At 41.7% G+C, this 20278-nt stretch overlaps 1 protein-coding gene across 1 annotated transcript in view; it reads left to right on the top strand.

Annotated features, from left to right (window-relative positions):
• Positions 1-3653: 3653 nt before the first annotated feature.
• Positions 3654-20278, top strand: part of LOC120722195 (dolichyl-diphosphooligosaccharide--protein glycosyltransferase subunit STT3B-like) — a 77693-nt gene continuing 61068 nt past the window's right edge. The window contains exon 1 of the mRNA XM_040013081.1: positions 3654-4327. Within this exon, the coding sequence (XP_039869015.1) occupies positions 4056-4327 (272 nt within the window). The 5' untranslated portion in view covers positions 3654-4055. The remainder of the gene's footprint in view (positions 4328-20278) is intronic.

Consider the following 20278-nt stretch of genomic DNA (forward strand, 5'->3'; position numbering starts at 1 on the left):
TTCACCTTTAAAATTACGATCAAATTACAGTGAAAAGCTATAAAATATAAATGTAACACTTTAAATCAACATCAGATAAAATGACCACTTCATTTGTCATTAAACAACAAGAGAGCAGTGCTCATCTGGCCATGAAACTGTCACTAATTTTAAACCTCTGGGACTGAGAGATGGTGTAGAAATGTGGCTGTAATTCTTAAATCATTGCATGTAAAACATTTTTGTCAACCCCTTGAATTAAAGCTGCAAGTCTGCACTCGCATATTGATTGTTTGATTTACAATCCACTGTGGTGGTGTACAGAGGCCAAACTACAAAGCTTGTGTCTTTGTCCCAAACATTATGGAGGGCATTATACACATTGAAGACACACTGCGTTGCACTCTCAGTCCACACGGCCTTTACAATCACTGGGCTAGAATTTTCTACCTCATTTCTCTGGTACATTTCACTCATGTTAATGCATTGTATTGAATTCTGCAGAAGACTCCATTTTAAATTCTGCAAAGCACAATTTTAATCTCACAAATCCTTTACAGTAGAATGAACTCATACAAGCTACAAGTCAATATTAACATTTCTAGCTCATCTCTTCTACGGCTTATTTGCATGTGCACTATTTGCATGTGAAACTGATAAAAAAAAAAAAAGGGAAGTAATTTCTGTGAGAGACTTTATTATAAAAGATCGATTCTACTCTCAGGTGGAGGCCTTCCACCTACTGGCTTCACCTGGAAATTCTGCCCACAAAAATTATGAACACAATCAGTGGCAAAGGGCAGGACTTATTGTTGTCAATGCAGACTAAGCTCCCATTGCAGTTGTGCAGAGGACAAATGCATCGTAACAGCCCATGCTCACAAAGCATCTGCAGATGCTTTCTTCAAGTCCAGTACTGGTTCTGGAGCCCAGGCCATGCACTGAGGTGAGCCCAACTATACCTAGCCAGTATCTCTCAATCTCAGAGGGGAAATGTTTCATGGTCTAATGGATGACCTCAGCAGGCAGGGATCAGAAAATCTACAGGAAATCTCTCTTTTGAGAAAAGCAACGCTGTTGAGAACCAGACTGAGCAAATATGTTGATAATTGTTCAACACAAATACTATGATCAGCTGTCTTAAAGTAAGATTTGTTTAAATAAAACTGAAATGAACCCTCACCTCTCAAATGTTGTGCCATCCTTTCTTAGTTCTCCAAATGAAATAAAGTCCCCACATTGTGAAAAACTAACAGAATTATCACTAATTTACATTTCAGATACCTGAATATAAAAGATACAATAAAACACAAATGCTCAGACCTGCTCAGGGTTAATTTGTGGAGGAACCTTGAAACAATGGCTAGACTGTCACAGGGAGACATGCTGCTCTCAGGGTTAAGTCTTTATTCTCTCTTCCGTAATTCTTCTTGAGATAGCTGACTCTGTTAAATGTGATGGTGAAACTCATTGCAGGGTCCGAAGATGCCTTTTTGTTCAGGAAGATTCCCTTTGCCTCAGTAGATAAATTATCAAGCTTGAGGTCTTTTCAAAGCAGCACAGCTCTTTCATCTCAGGACTATTGCTCTGCTTTTCTTTTTGTAAGGATTGGTTTTAAAACAATCTCTTTATCTGTCAACTTGTATCCAAGACACACGGATTTAATGGTCTCAGATTCCCCAAACTGCTGCAGGGATCCAGCTTTGTTTTATAGGACAGTGAAGATGTTTCCTGGTAGAGAAACAGCTATTGTAGATCTGTTGGCTCACTGCTCCACCAAGACACATGGCTTGTTTCAGAGTGGAGACAAGACTGAAGGAGAAATGTGAACAGAACTGAATATTGAGCCTCTCCCGCAGAATAATATAATACCACTGTGACTGGTTATTTATTCATTCATTTGTAACGTTTGTTTTTGCAGGTAGCACAATGAAAAATGGTTTCTGTGGCTGTCATGAAGCCATTCTTCAATGGCTGGGAAACAAAGAAAAAAGGCTGAGATGCACCAAATTATACAAGAACTGGACTGAAAAACAGTGGCAACAGATCTGATGGAGTAATGAATCCAAATAGGATTGTTTTGGTTCAAATCAATGTTGATATGTATGGCAAAGAGACAGTGAGTGTGTGTCTACAGCCATCTGTGAAACATGGTGGAGGTTCTGCCGTGGTTTTGGGCTGTATTTTAAAACCACTGGAATTATAAACATACTAAGCACAGTCAGTCACAGTCCTCTATGCCTAAAACAAGGAGGAAATATTGTTAATCTCTCTCTTGGATTTTTGCTCATTTGGGCAACAGAATTTGAATAAACAAAATAAAGGCAAATAGAATCCACAAATAAATGTGGAGAAATAAGTTCAGCCCCATGCAGTATGGTTTTATACTTTCTCAGTATCACCCTAAAACTGTCAAAGTATTGATTTTAAACACTAAACTTGATTTTTATTCATTTAAAAAATGTGTTTATTTATGAGCACACACCACACCACCACCAGTCTCGTTCATTTTTCCCCCTCATCCAGATCCAAATGTATTTTTGAGACCAATATCCAAGCTAGTTTATGAAAAACACGCTCTTGACACACATGCACATGCTTTAATTTAAATGGGCCTATTGTGAGTCTCCCAGCTTCAACTAAGTGCGCTTTAATTAACCTCCCAACATTCAACCCCCCACTCCATAGGTAGCTATTGACCCTATAGGTCATTAAGACGCTATAAAACTTGACTGCATGCCGAGGTGGCAATTCAGACATTTGATTCATGTTACAGCACCTCATGAATGAATGAACATGGTGCAACAAAAGTACTTTTAGAAGTACATTTTTCCAAAAACTTACATTTATTTGAATTTACTTGAGTAAAGTTAGGGGTTGCCACCGGAGCATGCTGTCAAGTCTTGCTAATGACCTACTAATTTTATTCAGGTGTGTTGCAGCAGGGACACATGTGCGTTTCAGGACACCGGCCCTTGAGGACTGGAGTTTGACACCCCTGCCCCACACAAGCGTTTTTATGTAACCTCAGGTTTGCTAAAGTCCCCCCATTTATCGGTGTTACATAGTATGAATTTGTTTAATTAAAAGGACAACATTATTCTTTGAACTTGTAAAAATTTAAAATTACTTTTACATTCATGTTGAAGGTCTATATTTTTCAATGTTTTGAGATATAAAATTGCTTTTATTCTCTTTGTGTAGTCAAATCATAAGCTTATTATGGCATAGGAGGTCTCTGTCACTTCACTTAATCATTAATATAGCCGGTAGTTGTAACTGAGACCTTATCACATAGTGGTAGCGGCATGTACTGGTTGATCTGACACAACTGTCTTTCATCTTGAGGTCTTCATCAGAAACAGCTCATTACTTCCGGTGTGAATGGGTAGACCGGCTTGTACCACACAGAAAGTTGGCACAGAGCCCTTCTTCTGGCACATCGGTCCTTGTTCTGTCAGTTTCTTTACTATTTTCCGTGAGATTCATTTATTTCATTGGCTCGAGAGAAAGCCTGTCGCGTGCCATAGGCTTTTCCCGCTGTCTGTCAGCCCCCCTCCAACACCATCTTTCACTTCGCTTCTCACGCTGGAGCGTCTTCACCGGTCAGGTTGCTCTTTTGTCATTGGTCGTTTTGGCCGTCTGTCAAATGCGCTTGGTCGTGGATTGGGTTTCTTCTGGAACCGCGTCCTCCTCAGCTGTACCTGTCTCGTTGTGAGAGGCTGACAGCGCTTCCTGTTCCACGCGCTGCTCCCGCCCCCTTTCATCCAGCTCCAAGGAAGGAAGGAAGAACTGCTCGAGCCGCGTGTGTGTGTCATTTCCAGTGTGCTGCAAAACCGCGCTGCTATGTAACTCCCTGGGATTATTGAACTGGTTTCGCGGTCGGTGGGAAGTAAGGTTAGAAAGTTTGGAGATACAGCCGGTGATTTTAGGGGGTCCGGGGCCCGCAGGGAAGGTGGTGCGAGTGGGTTTGGAAGTGGAGCGTGGCAGAGAAAAGGAAGAAAGGGGGGGTTCTTTCCTGTGCGAGAACTGATAGCTCGCTTCGCTTGCTTGCCACGACAGGACTGACGTAGAATATGGCGGAGCATCACCCGGTTTCTGAAAAACACAAATCCTCGCTGAACTCCGGGGTGGCGTACTCTGGGAACGGGCGCAGCAGCACGGCGGTGGCGGAGAGAGGCAACAGCGCAGGAGGAGGAGGCGGGCTGTCCGGCGGCCTGTCGCAGCCGGCCGGGTGGCAGTCCCTGCTGTCGTTCACCATCCTGTTCCTGGCTTGGCTGGCTGGGTTCAGCTCCAGGCTCTTCGCTGTCATTCGTTTCGAGAGCATCATCCACGAGTTTGACCCCTGGTAAGTTAGTTTCTCCGCAGCCCTGACGGGTTTAGGCGGTTCGCCGAGATTAGCCTGTTCTGTCAAGAAGTTTCTGTGAGAACATGGCAGGTTAACTGTGACACATTTCGTAACGATCCTTCGTGAAAATAAAAATGATAAAATGACGCCCTGCACAGTTTATAAAAAGCAGCTTCTTATTGTGCTCAGTTATTAGACGGTCATTTAGGACAGAGCTCCATTGTGCCGACGCAGTGCTTTAAAATTATACGGCTTTCCCCCCCTCACTGTCCTGTTTGGGGGAAAAAAAGGTGAGCCTGAATGACTTTGGTGAGGCTTTTAGTGTCATGTGACGCCTGCTTTGATACTGTAGTTCCTAGTAAAAGTGCAATATCAGAGCAGGCGGTGGGGAGAAGGGGGTCAGAGGAGTGACCGAGGACAATAGTGACAGCTTCATCTGACGCTGGGTGAAAACGGAAAGAAGCGGCCATGAATGAGCGAAGTGGCTCCGGTCCTTCTGACACAGATTTGTCCTGTTTACCCGCTGATAAGCACCAGCACAGGTTATGGAGGCTAATATAGTTGGTGTGCCAGCAATGTGCCTCATGCATATTACAGTAAAAGGCTTCCAGTGAGCAAAATGTACCCAGTTTTCTTTCTTTTAAAAATATTGTTGCGATTTTCAGTGGAAACCATTGTTTCTCCTTCTGAAACTCCCTGCCTCTGCAGGACACCTTTGGTTTTCCATACGAGTACATTTTCTAAAGTTTCATTTTCAGGTGGGGTCTGAGTACAAACTGCTGTGGTGCGAAAAGGGCTTCCTTACACTCTGAGACATTTAGTGCAGCTGACGGCTGGGATACCGAGTCCACAGTTAAGACTTTGATATAAGAGTGTTTTTTTAATTAAAAAAAAAAAAAGAAGGGCTGCTGGCCAAACTTTGAACTTTTCCCCGTGTTTGTGTGCCTTTCTGAGATTCTTCAAAACTTTCCTCGGACATAGTGAAGCCCCTCACAGGCTGGCTCTCTGCTAACCAGCCGTGACACGTCTGTCATGCCTTTTTTGTGTTTCATTTCGAACTGTGTGCGTGGGTTCTGCCAGGAATAGTCCAGGTTTTTTTTTTTTTTTTTTGGGTCCAATGTATTTTATTTGTACTCTGAGGGACGATTGCCTGGTCCAACCCTGCGTTGCATCACTGAAAGCATTTAATGATTACTCTGAGACCAGCAGCGTGGATTAAACTGCCAGCTCCATGTCTGTCTGCTGAATAAAAGAGGAGGCTTGAAAGCTTTGGCTGGGTGAGAATCCCTCAGTTTCTTGTGTGTCACTGTCTGAAAGTGTAACATGGCGTGACATGGAGTGAAATTTATTCATGCACTGCTTTATTGTTCTATCACTCTCCCTTTGCTATTAGAACAGCAGCCTTAAGTAAAGTACATGTTTGGATGGCGGAGGGGGTGTGCATGCACCTGTTGGTTTTTTTTGTTTGTTTGTTTGTTTTTTGTAATTTATTTATATAAAAAAAAATGTGACTAGTGATTACAATAAATGAGGCAGGTGGCACAATCTGCCTCACCGCGTGCATTGAAGGGGAATCCCTGGTGTGCATGCGTGAATGTATAAAGGAAGTAACAGAGCGAGAGTTTGAATCCTCTCTGCATGTGCACCTTGTGTGATAGAAGAAACCTTGAGGTTGCCCAGCATTCAGGAGAACAGGAGCGAGCGGGATTTACAGACGTGTGCGATTGTTGTCTGATGACACTTCTGTCTTGCACAGCCCTGTGACCTCACTGCAAGGTTGTTTGCTGTTCATGAGCTTATCTTTGAAACAAGAATGGAGGAGTATCAACCCTCCGCAACCCTGTTTGTTCTCCACCTCCCTCCCTCGCGCCCCTCTCTCTGATGCATCCCTTTGATGTGGCTGGCTAATAGTGCGTTCCCCTCAGAAGTTCTAGATCGAGCTATTAGATTTGACAGGAAAGGGAGCTGTGGCTGACATTAGGTAGCCAGCCCGTACGTGGTTAGTTCTGCTTTAAGTTTGGACTGCGTTAATATGCACAGTGCAGCATCAGAAAGAAGAAAAAACAGCTTCATTAGTACTTATGTCTTTGTCTGATGGACTAAAAGTTGCTTGCTTGTGAGTTGGACCTCCCTCACAGCAGCAAGGTCTGGCAAGGAGAGCGCGTCTGATCCACCTGTCATCTTTTTTCCTAAAGCGCCATCTCTCTGTATTAAAGCTTGTGGGCAATTTAGGGGAATTAGTGTCACTTGGTGTCCGGTTCTCCTGTGGCGACGATCTGATATCGGTGCAGGCATCAAAACCATTCATAGGTCGTCCTATCAAAGTCATCCAGTTTTATTTTTTGAAATGTTGTCGTTGTCATGGCTATTTCAATGCCTCTCTTTGGGTAACTAAGGGTTAATGTTTAACCTCATCGTATTTTTGACTGACTGTAGTTTGTAGTGAAACTGAATACTGAAATTGTTCAGTACTGAAAGCACCGAAGCATGTCTAGTCAAATGTTTAATCTTGTTTCCTAACCCTTGAAGTGGATAATCCCAGAATAAAATGAAAACTGTGACTGTTTCAGATGCTTTGTTTTTTTGTTTTTTTTTTTGTTTGTTTGGTTTTTTTTGATATTTTAACTGACAGAAGGTGAAATCGGCTGTAAGTAACAAACACAAATGCTGTAAGTAACTTACAAAACACATTATGTGCTCTTAGTGGGAGAGCCTCTGTGTGCATACTGACAGGATGTGATGCATAACTAAAATTACAAGTGAATGTTTTAGTTCAAGACCAACAGGAGTGAGAGTCATCGCTGGAGAAACGATCTCACCGACTGCATCACAGTCGATTTCGAGAAGTGTTCTGCTTTAGTTTTCATTCATCAGGGCCTTGTGGTTCGCTGGTACTTGATGTCCAGATATATTTGTCTGAACATCTGCTTTTCAAGTTGAAGCTACATGTTGAGAACAGTGAATATGCTTATACCCAAACTTGTGCTGTTTTTCACTTCTCACCCAAGGGAAGTTGCAGCTTTTGCACAGATCTTTTAAATGCTGGGATTAGGGCTGCACGATTAATCGTTAGAAAATCGCGATCTCGATTCATACTTATGTGCGATCTCATTTCCAAATGACAACGATTAAAAAAAAAAAAAAAAAAAAACACCCCAAAAAAACGCCGACGTTGATTGTACCGCATTTTGATCCGGGACGTAATCTGCATGAAAACAAGCGCTCACTCTTCCTGCTCAACAAATGACAAGGGCGGAGCCTTATACCACGTGATACAGAAGCTGGCTACTAAAATTAGCAGGGAAAAAACAACGGAGAGCACGTCAGGGATGACGAGAAAGTGACAGGAGAAAATCCGTCCCGGTCAACCACCCAAACATCAATAACGGGAATCTTATACAGCGCTTCACGTCGAACTCCCGCAGGCACAAAGAAATTACGGAGGCTATTACTTATCACCTGACCAAAGATATGGCTCCCATCAACAATGTGCAAAACGAGGGATTTAGGAAAATGATCAACACCCTAGACAAACGCTACACAGTGCTGTCCCGCAACTATTTTTCTATTGTTGCACTACCTGCTCTATACACGCAGTGTCGAGCAACGGTGGAGACGGAATTTCAAGCAATACAACATTTTGCGGCAACAACAAAACGTGAGACATTTGTTGTTTTTATGTTTATTTATTGTTTTTATGTTCAGTCTCAACTGTTATGAAGTTGATGTGCAGTTAATAAGTGCAATAAATATTTATACTGGAAAAGAAAATCAGTGAGAGAATCGTGATCTCAATTCTAAGCAAAAAAATCGTGATTCTCATTTTATGCAAAAGCGTGCAGCCCTAGCTGGGATGTGCAGTTTGAGGAAAAAGATGTTGGAAGCTAATTGAGATCGGGATTTCACCTCGGTGGCTTCGACTGGCAGGAGGAGGTGGTGGTTAATGTTAGTCATTGTATTTTTGCCCTAGATAACAGGGAAACTCATTCATCTCTGAAAGACTTTCGGTGATGCCGCTATCCGGTCACGCTGCTGTAAGCAAAAAAAATTATTTGCTTGCTTTAGTAAAACAGAAGTTCAATTTTACAGCCTATAAAGAAACTCACTGATGTACTTTTAATCCAAGGATGCTGCTCGTGGATTTGCATCTGCAGAGGGGGTCGTTGCAGCAGTAACCGCTGGGTGAGGGGTGAAAGTTGCCTAACACATGCCCTGTATGAGTAATGCTGAAATCATCCCATGAGCTACAGAGTGAATGGACCTCTAGCCTTGATTTGAAATAATATTGCAGATGGCTTGAAAAAAAAAAAACAACAACCCAGAGGCGATTGGAAAAAGCATTTTACTTGATTTCAATCTTACAGCATTATTCAAATATATCTTAGTAGAGACATTGCCATTGAATAATTCTCTATACCCAGCTGTGCTCACATCACTGGCTAAATTATTCTAAGATTAATTTCCATGTTTGAATTCTGCAAATCAATTGAGGCAGACCTTGTTAATCAATAGAGGAAGAGAAGCAAACGGAGCGGGATTACAGTGAATTCTGTGTAACGTGAAAATGCTGTTCTGTTCCTCGTGTCCGCAAATGTGGCATAATAAGAAATGGCTTGCTGTTTATGGAGGACGGAGTTGATGATGTGTGCGAACTGCAGAGTGGGCTATCATTGGGGCCACATTACCAGGTGCTCTGCGAATGGGAGCAAGAGGTTTTGTTTTGTGTAATGAACAGGTATTAGACCCAGGCTGTGGCGCTGCTGTATGTCTGTCTTTAAAGATCTAACCCCTCTTCTGCACGTTCCTGAGGGGGAGAGGCGCTTTTGAAGATTGAGAATGTAAAACAGGGCAGGCAGGGGAGGCGAAATGAAAAGTGCCTCATTGAAACTGAATCGGAAAGCAGATTCTGCACTTAGCCTGGTTGGCTTCATTGACACTGGCTGCTTTTTTGTTTCACTAATTTCTACGAAATTATTTCATCCCCACTGCCACTCAGTTAGAATTGTTTATTTCCTTTTCCTGTTTTCATTTCCCAAGTTTAGGTGACAGTAAAGTCACTGTGTAAAACAAAAAATTGTGTCCCAGTCAGCAAAGCACTGCAGCTACGTCTGGGCTTTGGCTGATGATTCACGAGAGCAGCCCTGTGGTCTCCTGTGAGGTGCCTTTAGCGGTGCATTCAGCTCGGTCACTAAGGTCATGACAGTTTGTGCCTCTGGTCAGCTGTGTTGCCAGACTGAGTTGAGCCAACTGACACCTGATTCCTTAGTGGCACTGACTCTGCCAAGCGCCAGCGCTTTCTTTGGGCAGGGGAGCAAATGTTCTTTCCTACTGGCTGATGGTAGCAGGCAGCGAGATGAAGGCCCGGACAGGCTATCTGGCTCACACACAGGACCTCGAGGGGACAGCGACGTTGTGCAGCGTGGACTTTAATCCACACACCCAGTGTCATATTTTATTTACTGCTGAACTGATTTCAAAATTTTCACCTGTGATTTTATTTTTTTGTGTTTGTTTTGTTTTTTCAGTTGGGTCTGACACACATTGTTGAATGTAAATCAATACTGTGCAACTGCCATGCAATATATATGACCTTTATGAAGCTGATAATGATGAGCTGTAGATGCTGGGGCTGTGCCTGTTGCTGCATTACCAGAGTAATATGATGCCTACCACAGAGTTGAGCTCATTACAGGCATCACGCTACTACTTCCAGTCATTCTCATTCTCAGTGTTTAGCATTGCACGGAAATGATGCAGATGGAAATGGAATATTAAAATCCTATTTTGATGGAAACTGGAACAGCAGTAATGAAAAACAACATTATGAAGGAAACCTCAATTTAGCCACAGTCATGGCTGTCAGAATGTGTCAGGGAGAGGTTTGCTACTGTACTTTGAATCAGTGCACTATAATGACCTGATTCACCACAGGACAACAATGAGTGCAATTTAAAAATAAAATAAATGAATACATTTTTTGTATTGTTAAAGGTAATCTATTGTGGGAATGCATATTTAATGGCATTAATGAGGATGGAGCAGCACTCCATGTCATCACAGACGCTGCTCAGGAAGCAGGAGCTGCTCTTTCTGTAATAGCATGTTAGAAAGGATCCAGTAATGCTGTTGATCCTGGACAGGTCACCAGTCTGTGACAGAGCTGACGCAAAGAGCTGCACAACCGTTCACATTCACACCTACGGACAGTTTGGAATGATCAGCTAAGCTAAAACGCATGTCTTTGCACTGCGGGAGGAAGCCAGAGTACTCTGAGAGGAGCCATGCAAAGAGTCTGTGTTCTCTCTTTATTTTCATATGTTTTAAATAAATGTATATATTCAAAACAACACGACAAAAATCCCTTCATGTTCACACACCTGGTATTATCCACAGGGTCTAACAAAGGCGTTTGGAAATACTGCTGAGCCAGTTTTAATTTGAATCTTCTTGGATTGCATTTTAGTCTGTATCTGTAGAAACAGTGACACTTAAGAGCAAGACACGTCTGCTTCCTTATTACTTCTTACTTGATTCCTGATGACATGACTCTTTCCCGGTGGATAAACACCAGTAGTTTATCCATCATGGGCAAAAAGCTGAGTCAGTATTTCATCTCATCACCTTTTCAATTTTTTGTGTGATTCTGTTAGTTTCACAAAGTTTGTATATCTATGGATGGATGGATGCTTTGAATTTCCCCTGTGGGATAAATAAAGTACATAAAATATAATTATATATAGAAGAAATGGAACAAAAACATCCCGTTCAACAAAAATGGAATATTTGGCACAAGGTTATAGAGTCCAGGCAGGACTCTCGGTTAGCGTCACTTTGTGTTGCTGCTGTTTTTAAACAAACATGACTGTTTTTACAAACTCCAATTGGACTGCTCATCTGTCTCCAGGTAAAACACCTGTTAACCTTGAGTGACACATTATCTTTGCTTCACCTGGTTCCCTTTCGCTGTGTGTGGAGGAGCTGCCTGTGGCACACCTGCTCAGGAGCATGACCAGAAATGAAGCTAAACGAGTCTGTTTTCCAAGCTGACACAGCTCCTGCTTTGGTCCCAAGCAGCTCTGCTCTTTTCTTCATCCTGCGTCTGGCTTTACACTTAACCTTGGTTGCCTGTCCATTTTAGAATTCATTTGAACATTTTATTGTTTGCTTTTAAAGTTTTAAATGGCCTGGCTCCTTCTTACCTGTCAGACCTTCTACACCGATACACTAGGGGTGGGGGAAAAAATCGATACTGTGTAGTATCGAGATATTTTGTTTGCTAATAATGTATCGATACAGGGACAGCAGAAATCGATATTTTGTTACAAAAAAAGTTTTTGTGCTCTGACTTCAGAGCACGTTGATCCTTTTTCTGAGCAAGAATCCTGACATTCCTTCACTGTCCAAATGTGTTTAACTTTTTTATGGCAGCAATAAACACGACAGTTTACTTATTTTAATTTAAGACATGTTTTATTTTAATTAAGTTTAAAACTTTTTTATTTAATGTAAAATTATATTTTGTTTTAATTTACTTTCAAATTCTTCAGTTGCTGAATGGGCTGCATAGTTTTCATAAATTGCATAGTTCAGAATAGCTATAATTGTACCAGATGGTTGCATTCAGTTAAGTTGGACTAGACTGTAATACAAACCGTTCAGTTTGTCAACAATAAAACTGACTGAAATGAGAGAAAGACTGAGTGTGAGACTTTGATATTAGATAAAATGAATATTGATAAAGTTTACCTTTATGTACAGAATCTGAATATTGCAAAATATTTTTAAAAATTGCAATAATATCGTATCGTGGGATGTATGGTGATTCCCACCTCTACGATACACTCCACAAAGGTCTCTCAGATCAACTGACCAGTCACTCCTTGCTGTCCCCATGTCGAGACTGAAACACTGGGGGGACCGAGCTTTCGCTGTTGTGGCCCCCAAATTATGGAATAAACTGCCCATCAATATTAGGCTGGCCCCAACACTTGAAATGTTTAAATCTTTTAAAATCACAGTTTTTTTCAAAGGCTTTTTAGTAGTACCAGAGTCAGCTTGTAGTCAGTTTTAGTCAGCTGTAGGTCACTCTTAATCTTTTTATTTTGCTAATTTTATTCATTGTATATCTTATTGTGTATTTTACTCGTGTTTTAATATTTAATATATATACTGTCTTTTATCTTCTTTTTCATTTATGTATTTATTTTATTGTTATATATATTTATTTCTTTGTCTGCTTAATGTATGTTTTTAACTGCTATCTCTGTTTTATTATTGGAAAGCACTTTGGCCAACTTTGTTGTTTTTAAAGTGCTATATAAATAAAGTTGGATTGGATTACATAATAATACTAAGTGACACCTCTGCTGCAGCACACTGACTGTGGATCAAACCCACAGCTCATGTAAAGATAATGTGGTTCTGTCAAAGTGCAGACCTGTTGGCTGCTCATTTTTTCCTCCCTCACGCTGGCCCTTTCCTGTTGATTAGCGTATGTTTAATCAACATTACAGTGTCAGTCTCTATATGTATCTATATCATACCTTATTTTTTCTGTTGTAAATATTGACGGAGTTGTTCTCCTCACTGTAAGGTATTACCCACGACTAGAGGTCTCAGGGCAAGGACTGGGTGCTGCTGTGGAACAGCGTAGCAAGATGACCGGAACAGTGACATGTCAGCGGTTCTTTGTTAGCACTTTTGTGCTAATAAAGTGAACTCCTTGAGAACAGTCTCTTCAAGACATCAGAATTTCTTTCAACATCACCAGCTGCCACTGTGCCCTGATTCAGCTGCAGTGTCACAGCTTCACACAGCTGCACAGATGAGCTGGCAAACGGCATCAGGAGGGGACGAACACCGAAGGAGTGTCATTAATAACATTTTGGACCTTTTGATGTGCCAGTAATTTGTTTTCCACCCGGAAATCCTGACCACTGCGTACACATGAAAGATTTCCTTTATTCAGCTTGCATAATACTAATTCTGCCGTTTCATTACGCAACAGTCAGAGTGGGGATGAGTCATTTTAAGCTATCGTTCAAAGGAGAGGGGGGAAAAGGTCGAGCACTAGTGTGAACTTGACTTTATGGCCACCCCCACTTTACAAATGTTCATGTATTTATTTAATAAGATGACAGGGAATACTTTTGTTGCTGGCCCCTGATTTTTAGGCTGTTGCATGGAGCCGTTAATGTGAAAGAGCAGTTAGTGTGAAAATGCATTAAAGTTGACAGAGTGTTTTACTGGGAGATTGCAGTCAGAGGAAGTTGATGGTGGTAGCACAGATTATCAGGCCCAGTATCTGCGTGTGTGAACATTGGAGTGACTGCAGTGAGCTCTGGCTGCTGCTGGAGCTGTGAAACCGATGTATTAACACCGTAGGCTGACAGCTTCTCTTCCACCAGTGCTTTTTGATCTATGATTGTGTGCTCTACTTTTTCTTCTCTGTGAAATCTGTGTGTGTGTCTGTGTATGGGGGCATGCGAACATTTACAAGTAGCACTGTGATGTGCTGTGGCACTTCAGTGGGGGATATAATATGCACCCGAGAGCTAGATTTCTTTGTCCCATAATACCAGTTCTGTGTAAGCAGAGTGACAGACAGCAGTGATGAAACGGCTGCGCAATAAACCCTCGTGTTTTTGGCACACGTGTCCCCATCACAATGTTTTGGATTTTTTTTGTTTTTTGACTGCTTGTTGTCTTTCTGGTTGTATGTTTGTGTAATGTCACCATGATTTGGTTTTGTGAGCTTGAGCTCAGATCTGTCTACAGCTTAAAGTGTGCTACCCTAACCAGTGGGGTTGCTCAGTTCTGACCTTGTGGTCCATTCTTAAACAGCCCAACACTAAAGAAGCACTCATCAGATATGGGACCAATTTATATATTTTTTTTAAAAAAGAACAACACTGAACGCATTTGAAGGAGTAGTTCTCTGAATAAACTGTAAATAAACTAGACAGGAAGAGTCACGTCTTTTCTAACAGCCTGATTCAGCCCTGCTGCCACAATTACAAAGACAGGAAACCTGGAGGATTTCTCTTTTGCTGCTTTGAAATATTTTATTTAGCAAAATGATATTGCGAGACAGCACAGTGGTTAGCACTGTTGCCTAACAGCAAGAAGGTAATGGGTTTGAATCCTCTATCTCTCTGGGTTCTCTGGCATCCACCCACAGACCAAAGTCATGCGGTCAGTGGGGTCAGGTTAACTGGTGATTCTAAATTCCCCATAAATGCAAATATGAGTGTGTGTGATTGTTTCTCTATGTTAGCCCTGTGACTGACTGGTGACCTGTCCAGGGTGCACCCCACCTCTCGACCTATGGCAGGTGGGATGGGATTCAGTCCAGCGAAAACTTGAGAGACTGATCGATAATGATTTCTTATTCCACCTCTTTTGCTTTTGTTACTGTGACACATCTTTCATTGTCAGACAGACTTTGCTCTACAAACAAAACAGCCTGCGTAAAGGTAATGAACAAAAGCCACGGTTCCTACAAATGGTGCACTTGTATTTTTATCAGACAGGTGAAGCCCTGTGACTTCCTCTTCCACTTTTTTTTTATTTTTTTATTTTTTAAGCTGACATCTTCTCTAGGATGCCTCCCTCATGCTCAAACACAGCGGTCCCCAACCCCCGGGCCTCGGAGAGTAGAGGCTCAGGTGTGAAATGTATGGCTTTCAGGGTTTTCAGCGTTATTTTGTTATCGTTTTTATCGTTTACTCGGTTTTCCTGGGTCTTTTCACGTGTGTTATGAATAAATCTTTTTTTTTTTTTTTTTCGGTACCGGTACTAGTTTTATTTTGTTGTATTTATCCGCGACACCTTAAAGGCCGGTCCGTGAAAATATTGTCGGGCATAAACCGGTCCGTGGCGCAAAAACGGTTGGGGACCGCTGCTCTAACAGCCTCCACTGTGGATGGACCTGTCGTTGTTTGACCTCCAGGTCTATATCTCTGTGACAAACACACACACAGCTGAATGTCAGTTAACTTGTTTTCGTTCACCCTGCAGGCCTCACCTCTTTGAGCTCCATGCTCTCCTGCTCGGCTGTGTTTTCCCTCGTCTGCAGCTAATTGGCTCCTCTTTGTCTCTCCGGGACCTGTCTCTCTCTCTCTCTGCGCGTGTGGAGGTGGATTGGTCTGTTCATGCTGGCATCTGACAGAGTGAGGCAGTAGTTGTGACTCTGTGAACTATTGTCATAGTGCTTGCAAGCCTCATGAGTTTGAAAAGTAGAACAAGTAATGGCACAGACAAACTGTTTGCCACGCTGTGTATTAAAAATTCTGGATTTTAAAGTGAAGGGGTCACTGCAGGACACGAAGTCATGTGACTTGTGGAATGCAGAAAGAGACCAAATGCGAGTCTTTGTTTTAGGTTTTATATTAAAGCATGTGTGTGACAGTGCCTGTGAAGCTTCAGTGTTTATAAAAGGTTCCCTCCTGGTGTAACTGACGTGTTCGCTCGAGAAAGTGGTCCTGTCTTCTGAGTGATGGTGTTGCACGCTATCCTTTTTCCACACAAAACAGCCATGGATCCTTTGATCTCTCCCGTGGAGGGCTACTTCACTGACCTTCTATATGTACAGACATATGGACTCTACTCATATTAACCCACTGCAACGCTGACTTAGTTGCTCTCAGTTGGGGCCACCAGTTGGGGTGGCTGTAGCTCAGGAGGTAGAGCAGGTTAGTGGTTCGATCCCTGGCTCCTCCAGTCTGCATGTCAAATAAATGTGTCTGAATGTATTTAGAAGCACTAAGTATAGAAGAAAGTGTGTGTGAATGGGTCAATGTGGCATGTTGTATAGAGCGCTTTTATTACTCGGGGAGAGTAGAAATGCGCTACATAAGAATCAGTCCATTGCTCTCGTGGCTTCCAGTGCTGGGATGGACTCCTAACTCCACTGTCCCTGGAGTGGAACCTTTATCTGTTACTCATTTGTCACAGTGGGTTCACTTGTATTTGTAGATGGTGTTATTTTCAAAATGTGTGGGTGAGCCTCCTTTTGTGTGCACCAACACAAGTTCATTAATGACGACCTCCTTCTCAGGCTGTGAAAACGGCTGTGCTCCATGGCTTGAAAGGCAGCTTTCTAAAGCCTGCAGAAAAAAAAAAATGGCACTCATCATGTAGTCAGTGTTATCAGCTTTATCCTCGACACTTGAACGAGTGCACAAAGTCTGCATTGCTAATTAGAGTTGTGGTGCAGGCTTCTTGAGTTCGATTATGGGAAGGGTGCAGAACGTTTGACCCACATTGGTTATGTTGGTCTTTGATGTGTTTTCATTTTGGCATTTTACATTTTCCCTTGTGAGGCTTCAAACTTTACAGTTAATATTTAGGACTGCTAAACGTCTGATAGGTGTGCACTGATTGTGAAAGTGTGTGTAAGGGGGTAATTTGGCTCATAGCTGATGCAGTCACACTGATTTATTTATTTAGCCTCTTGGTCACTGTCAACCAGCACAGCTAATGTCACACGATGTATTATGGTCTCTGTAACAGTGCCTTCCTGATTGCCTAGTACACCTCCATGCCCCCACACACTAACAACAGTCCAGCAGCAGTCTTGTGGGTTCACAGACTGTTACTGGGTGAACTGGGTTGCTTTGAATTTCTCACTAAACTTTAAAGAAGCCTGTTTTAGCTGCCTTTTTGGCTATGTACTGCATATGTGATTGGTCAGACCAATCTTACATCAGTACCCTACATCTCAGATTGTTCCATATAGTGAAGCATACAGATATTTAGTTGGAGTTAGCTGCTGCTATTACTATTATTAATATTGAAAGTTTAATAATTGAATCTGTAGGATTCCTGCAGTTTTCCATGTGGATGGTTTATGGACGTGAGTAAGCAGCAGTTCATCAGAGAGCCATTCTGCAGAGAACGTCCTTGATTCGACGTTTCTCTGATTCTGTCTGAGGCAGCACATGGTTGCATTTTGTTCTGGTAAATTTGTTTTGATGTCTCCACATTGGCACTACTGTCTTGTGGTGAAGATGAGAATATGAAGTTAAGAGTGTGTGATCTGTCAGTTCACCAGAAGGTGATGGATACTGGAGAAGCATCTATAATTAAAAATGGCACCCAGTGTTACAAACTGCTTTCTTCTGTTTGGTTTTTAATAATTGCTATGAATTAAACTGAAGGACCTTGCTGTTTATTTTGAGTAAGAAGATTTTTTTAAACTGCTGTATCTGGCTGTGTGCCTCCACACTGCTAACACACTAGTATCTGCAGTCTTTTGAAATCCTATTATGGAGACACTGACTAGATGCACAGATCTCTTTGTAAATTATTCAAATGAGTGGCAGATGCTTAATTTTCACTCGCCCTCTGCAGTGTTTTGGAGGGATTTGTGTTGAAGGAAAAACTGAGTGTGTTGTTGCTACCTGTGGGTGCTCTGACACAGCGTTCTGCCTTAATGAGTGCATTTTTATTCCAAACCAGATTTTATTTAAGTTAAACATTTTAGTTGTTTGCAGCTAAACGCTCTAGCATGCTACCATCCGTCTGTGATATCACCCACTTCCACCACCCTCACATGTGTTGTGTCTTTGCTTTGAGTGCAACTGTGTGACAGGTCTACAGGCAGTGTGGGAGAGCTTTGTTTGGGATGTGATATCTTGGTTATGTCTTCAGGATATTTCATTTTGTCCTCCGTAAATGTAAACTTGAACTTGATGCTCAACCGATTAGAAAGGTCACTTTGACCTACCTACCTACCTACCCCCCCCCCCCCCCCTAAAAAAAACAAAAAACAAAACAAAATAAAAAAAAAACAAAACAAAGATTTTGTCAATACTATTCCTGCACCAAGCACGACGTGATTTCACTTGAGTGTATTAAAGATTAAAGACAAAGTGATAATAGTTTATATTCAAAAGGTCAAGGTCAGCAGGTCATCACGATGGTCATTTTATAACTTTCTAGAAGCGGCTCATGTCGGACTCAATCAGTGTTTAAGCTTCCTCCACACCGTGTTCTCAATTACTTTTATATCTACCAAAACATCAAAGCACAGTAAAGGTTAAGGATCCTTAAAGAGGTAGTGCACACAGAGAGCAGCACCACATACCATCAGAATAGAGGGCACAGAAAAATATTCAATCTGACATTTTATATTGTTTCTTTGCTGTGATTGCTCATTGCTTAAATGTTTGTCAGAGATACTGAAGAAGAATATTGCAAACTTTTCCTGCAGCATTTACTGGTGTCGTGACACTAATGTTGTGTAAAGGTTTATACTAGGGGTGGGTTTTGATAATCGATTTATCGATTAAAATCGATTCTGGCTTGGATAACGTGATATCGATTCATTAAAATCCTGAATCGATTTTTTTAAATATTAATTTATTTTGCCAGAAACGTCAGAATCTCAGGTGAAACCTCACAAAATTTCAAGAACCACCAAACAGCTAAAACAGTAAATGAGAGCAGGTACACGGATTCTGCACAAAGACGTAAACACACAGCGCGGACCTGCGGATCAGAATCAGTGAGATGTCGCCTTTCTCACCCGACGGCACGGACACGGTCGGGGCTGAAAGCCGACGGATTGCTGATTCTGATGTTTCGGCGGGTCCGCGTTTTGTGTTTACGCCCTTTTTGCGGTGATTCTAAAGCTTTTAGTTTTATCTCTCTCCAAACAATATTGACCGAACCAGCAGCAAAAGAAGATCCAAACTACGCTTCACATAAACATCATCATGAATTCCCTCTCACCTTTGCTGTTTTGTTTCCACCACACTTCATGCACATCTCTCTCTCTCTCTCTCCCCCCCAAATCTAAAAATCTGTTTTCTGCATTATTCGCTTGCTTGTTACGCACAAGTCTACCGTTGTTTGAAAAGAAAACCTAATTTCTGCCGTTCAATAGGCTTCTGAACAAATGTAAACTTTCTAAAATTATGCAAAATGCAAAACGCTCAGCCGTGTCTCTACTAAAACCGCTGTAACTTCAGAGGTAATGTTCATATGTTGATTAACCCCTGGAGGGTCTTAGGGTCGATTTGTGGCTTTCTTGTGGTTTTCTTTCGTTTTTGATGTACTGCAGAATATTTTTATAAAATCCAGGCCAGGAAAATCGCCTTCATGTTTTTCTGTGTTTTATCTTCAGCTACTTTGACACAAAGTCATCTGCTGTGATGCTCACACCTTTGATAAAGTCTTGCGAGTGTCAGCTTCCTGATCTGAATTATAATATTTCTGACTGTCTGAGGCAAAATTTCCCAGATTTAAATCGAATTGAATCGAATCGTGAATCGGAATCGAATCGATTCTAGAAATCAGTGACAATACCCAGCCCTAGTTTAAACCCCGTAGACCCATGTTTGCTTTTAAATTTCCATTTCCCTGCAGTGGGTAAACTACAGCTCCTACAAAAAGAGTGTTTTTACTCATTTGTGTCAGCAATATGCATGGTGACACAAGTTTATTAGTACATATTAAGAAAATTTGCAGTTTTGAGAATATTTATCAGTGGTTGCCCCTTTCAGGTGCAAACTTTCAATTTTAGGAAACTTACTGTAGTGATGTGCAGACATTTTCTGAACTGAACACATTTCTGGTTAGTTTGCATCTGGAAACCTTTGGATACAACTTTCTTTAGTGTCTCTGTGCCCATTTGTTATTAGCAGTTGGTACAGTGAGTGAGTCACAGGCCAATCGCCACCATCTCAGCCAGTCAGAATCCTTTTGGCATTGGCTCTTAACTCAGCAGCTGCTTCCTCCTTTGTTTAGTCAGATGTCTCACTTTGGATACCTTTAAACCAGGTTTATTTTATTTAAAGGATATAAGAAGCATCACTCTTTCTGACATGCAGCTGTCTCCTCATCTCTCTCTTAGCCAGTCATCCTTTACCATTTGCTCAAACATCCTTTCGTGTATCATCTTTCTTCTGCCTCTTGTTCAATCAGTGAAGAGAAGCTGACGAGCTC

The sequence above is a fragment of the Simochromis diagramma genome, unplaced genomic scaffold, assembly GCF_900408965.1.
Source record: "Simochromis diagramma unplaced genomic scaffold, fSimDia1.1 OVJJ01000618.1, whole genome shotgun sequence".
Lineage (NCBI taxonomy): Eukaryota > Metazoa > Chordata > Actinopteri > Cichliformes > Cichlidae > Simochromis > Simochromis diagramma.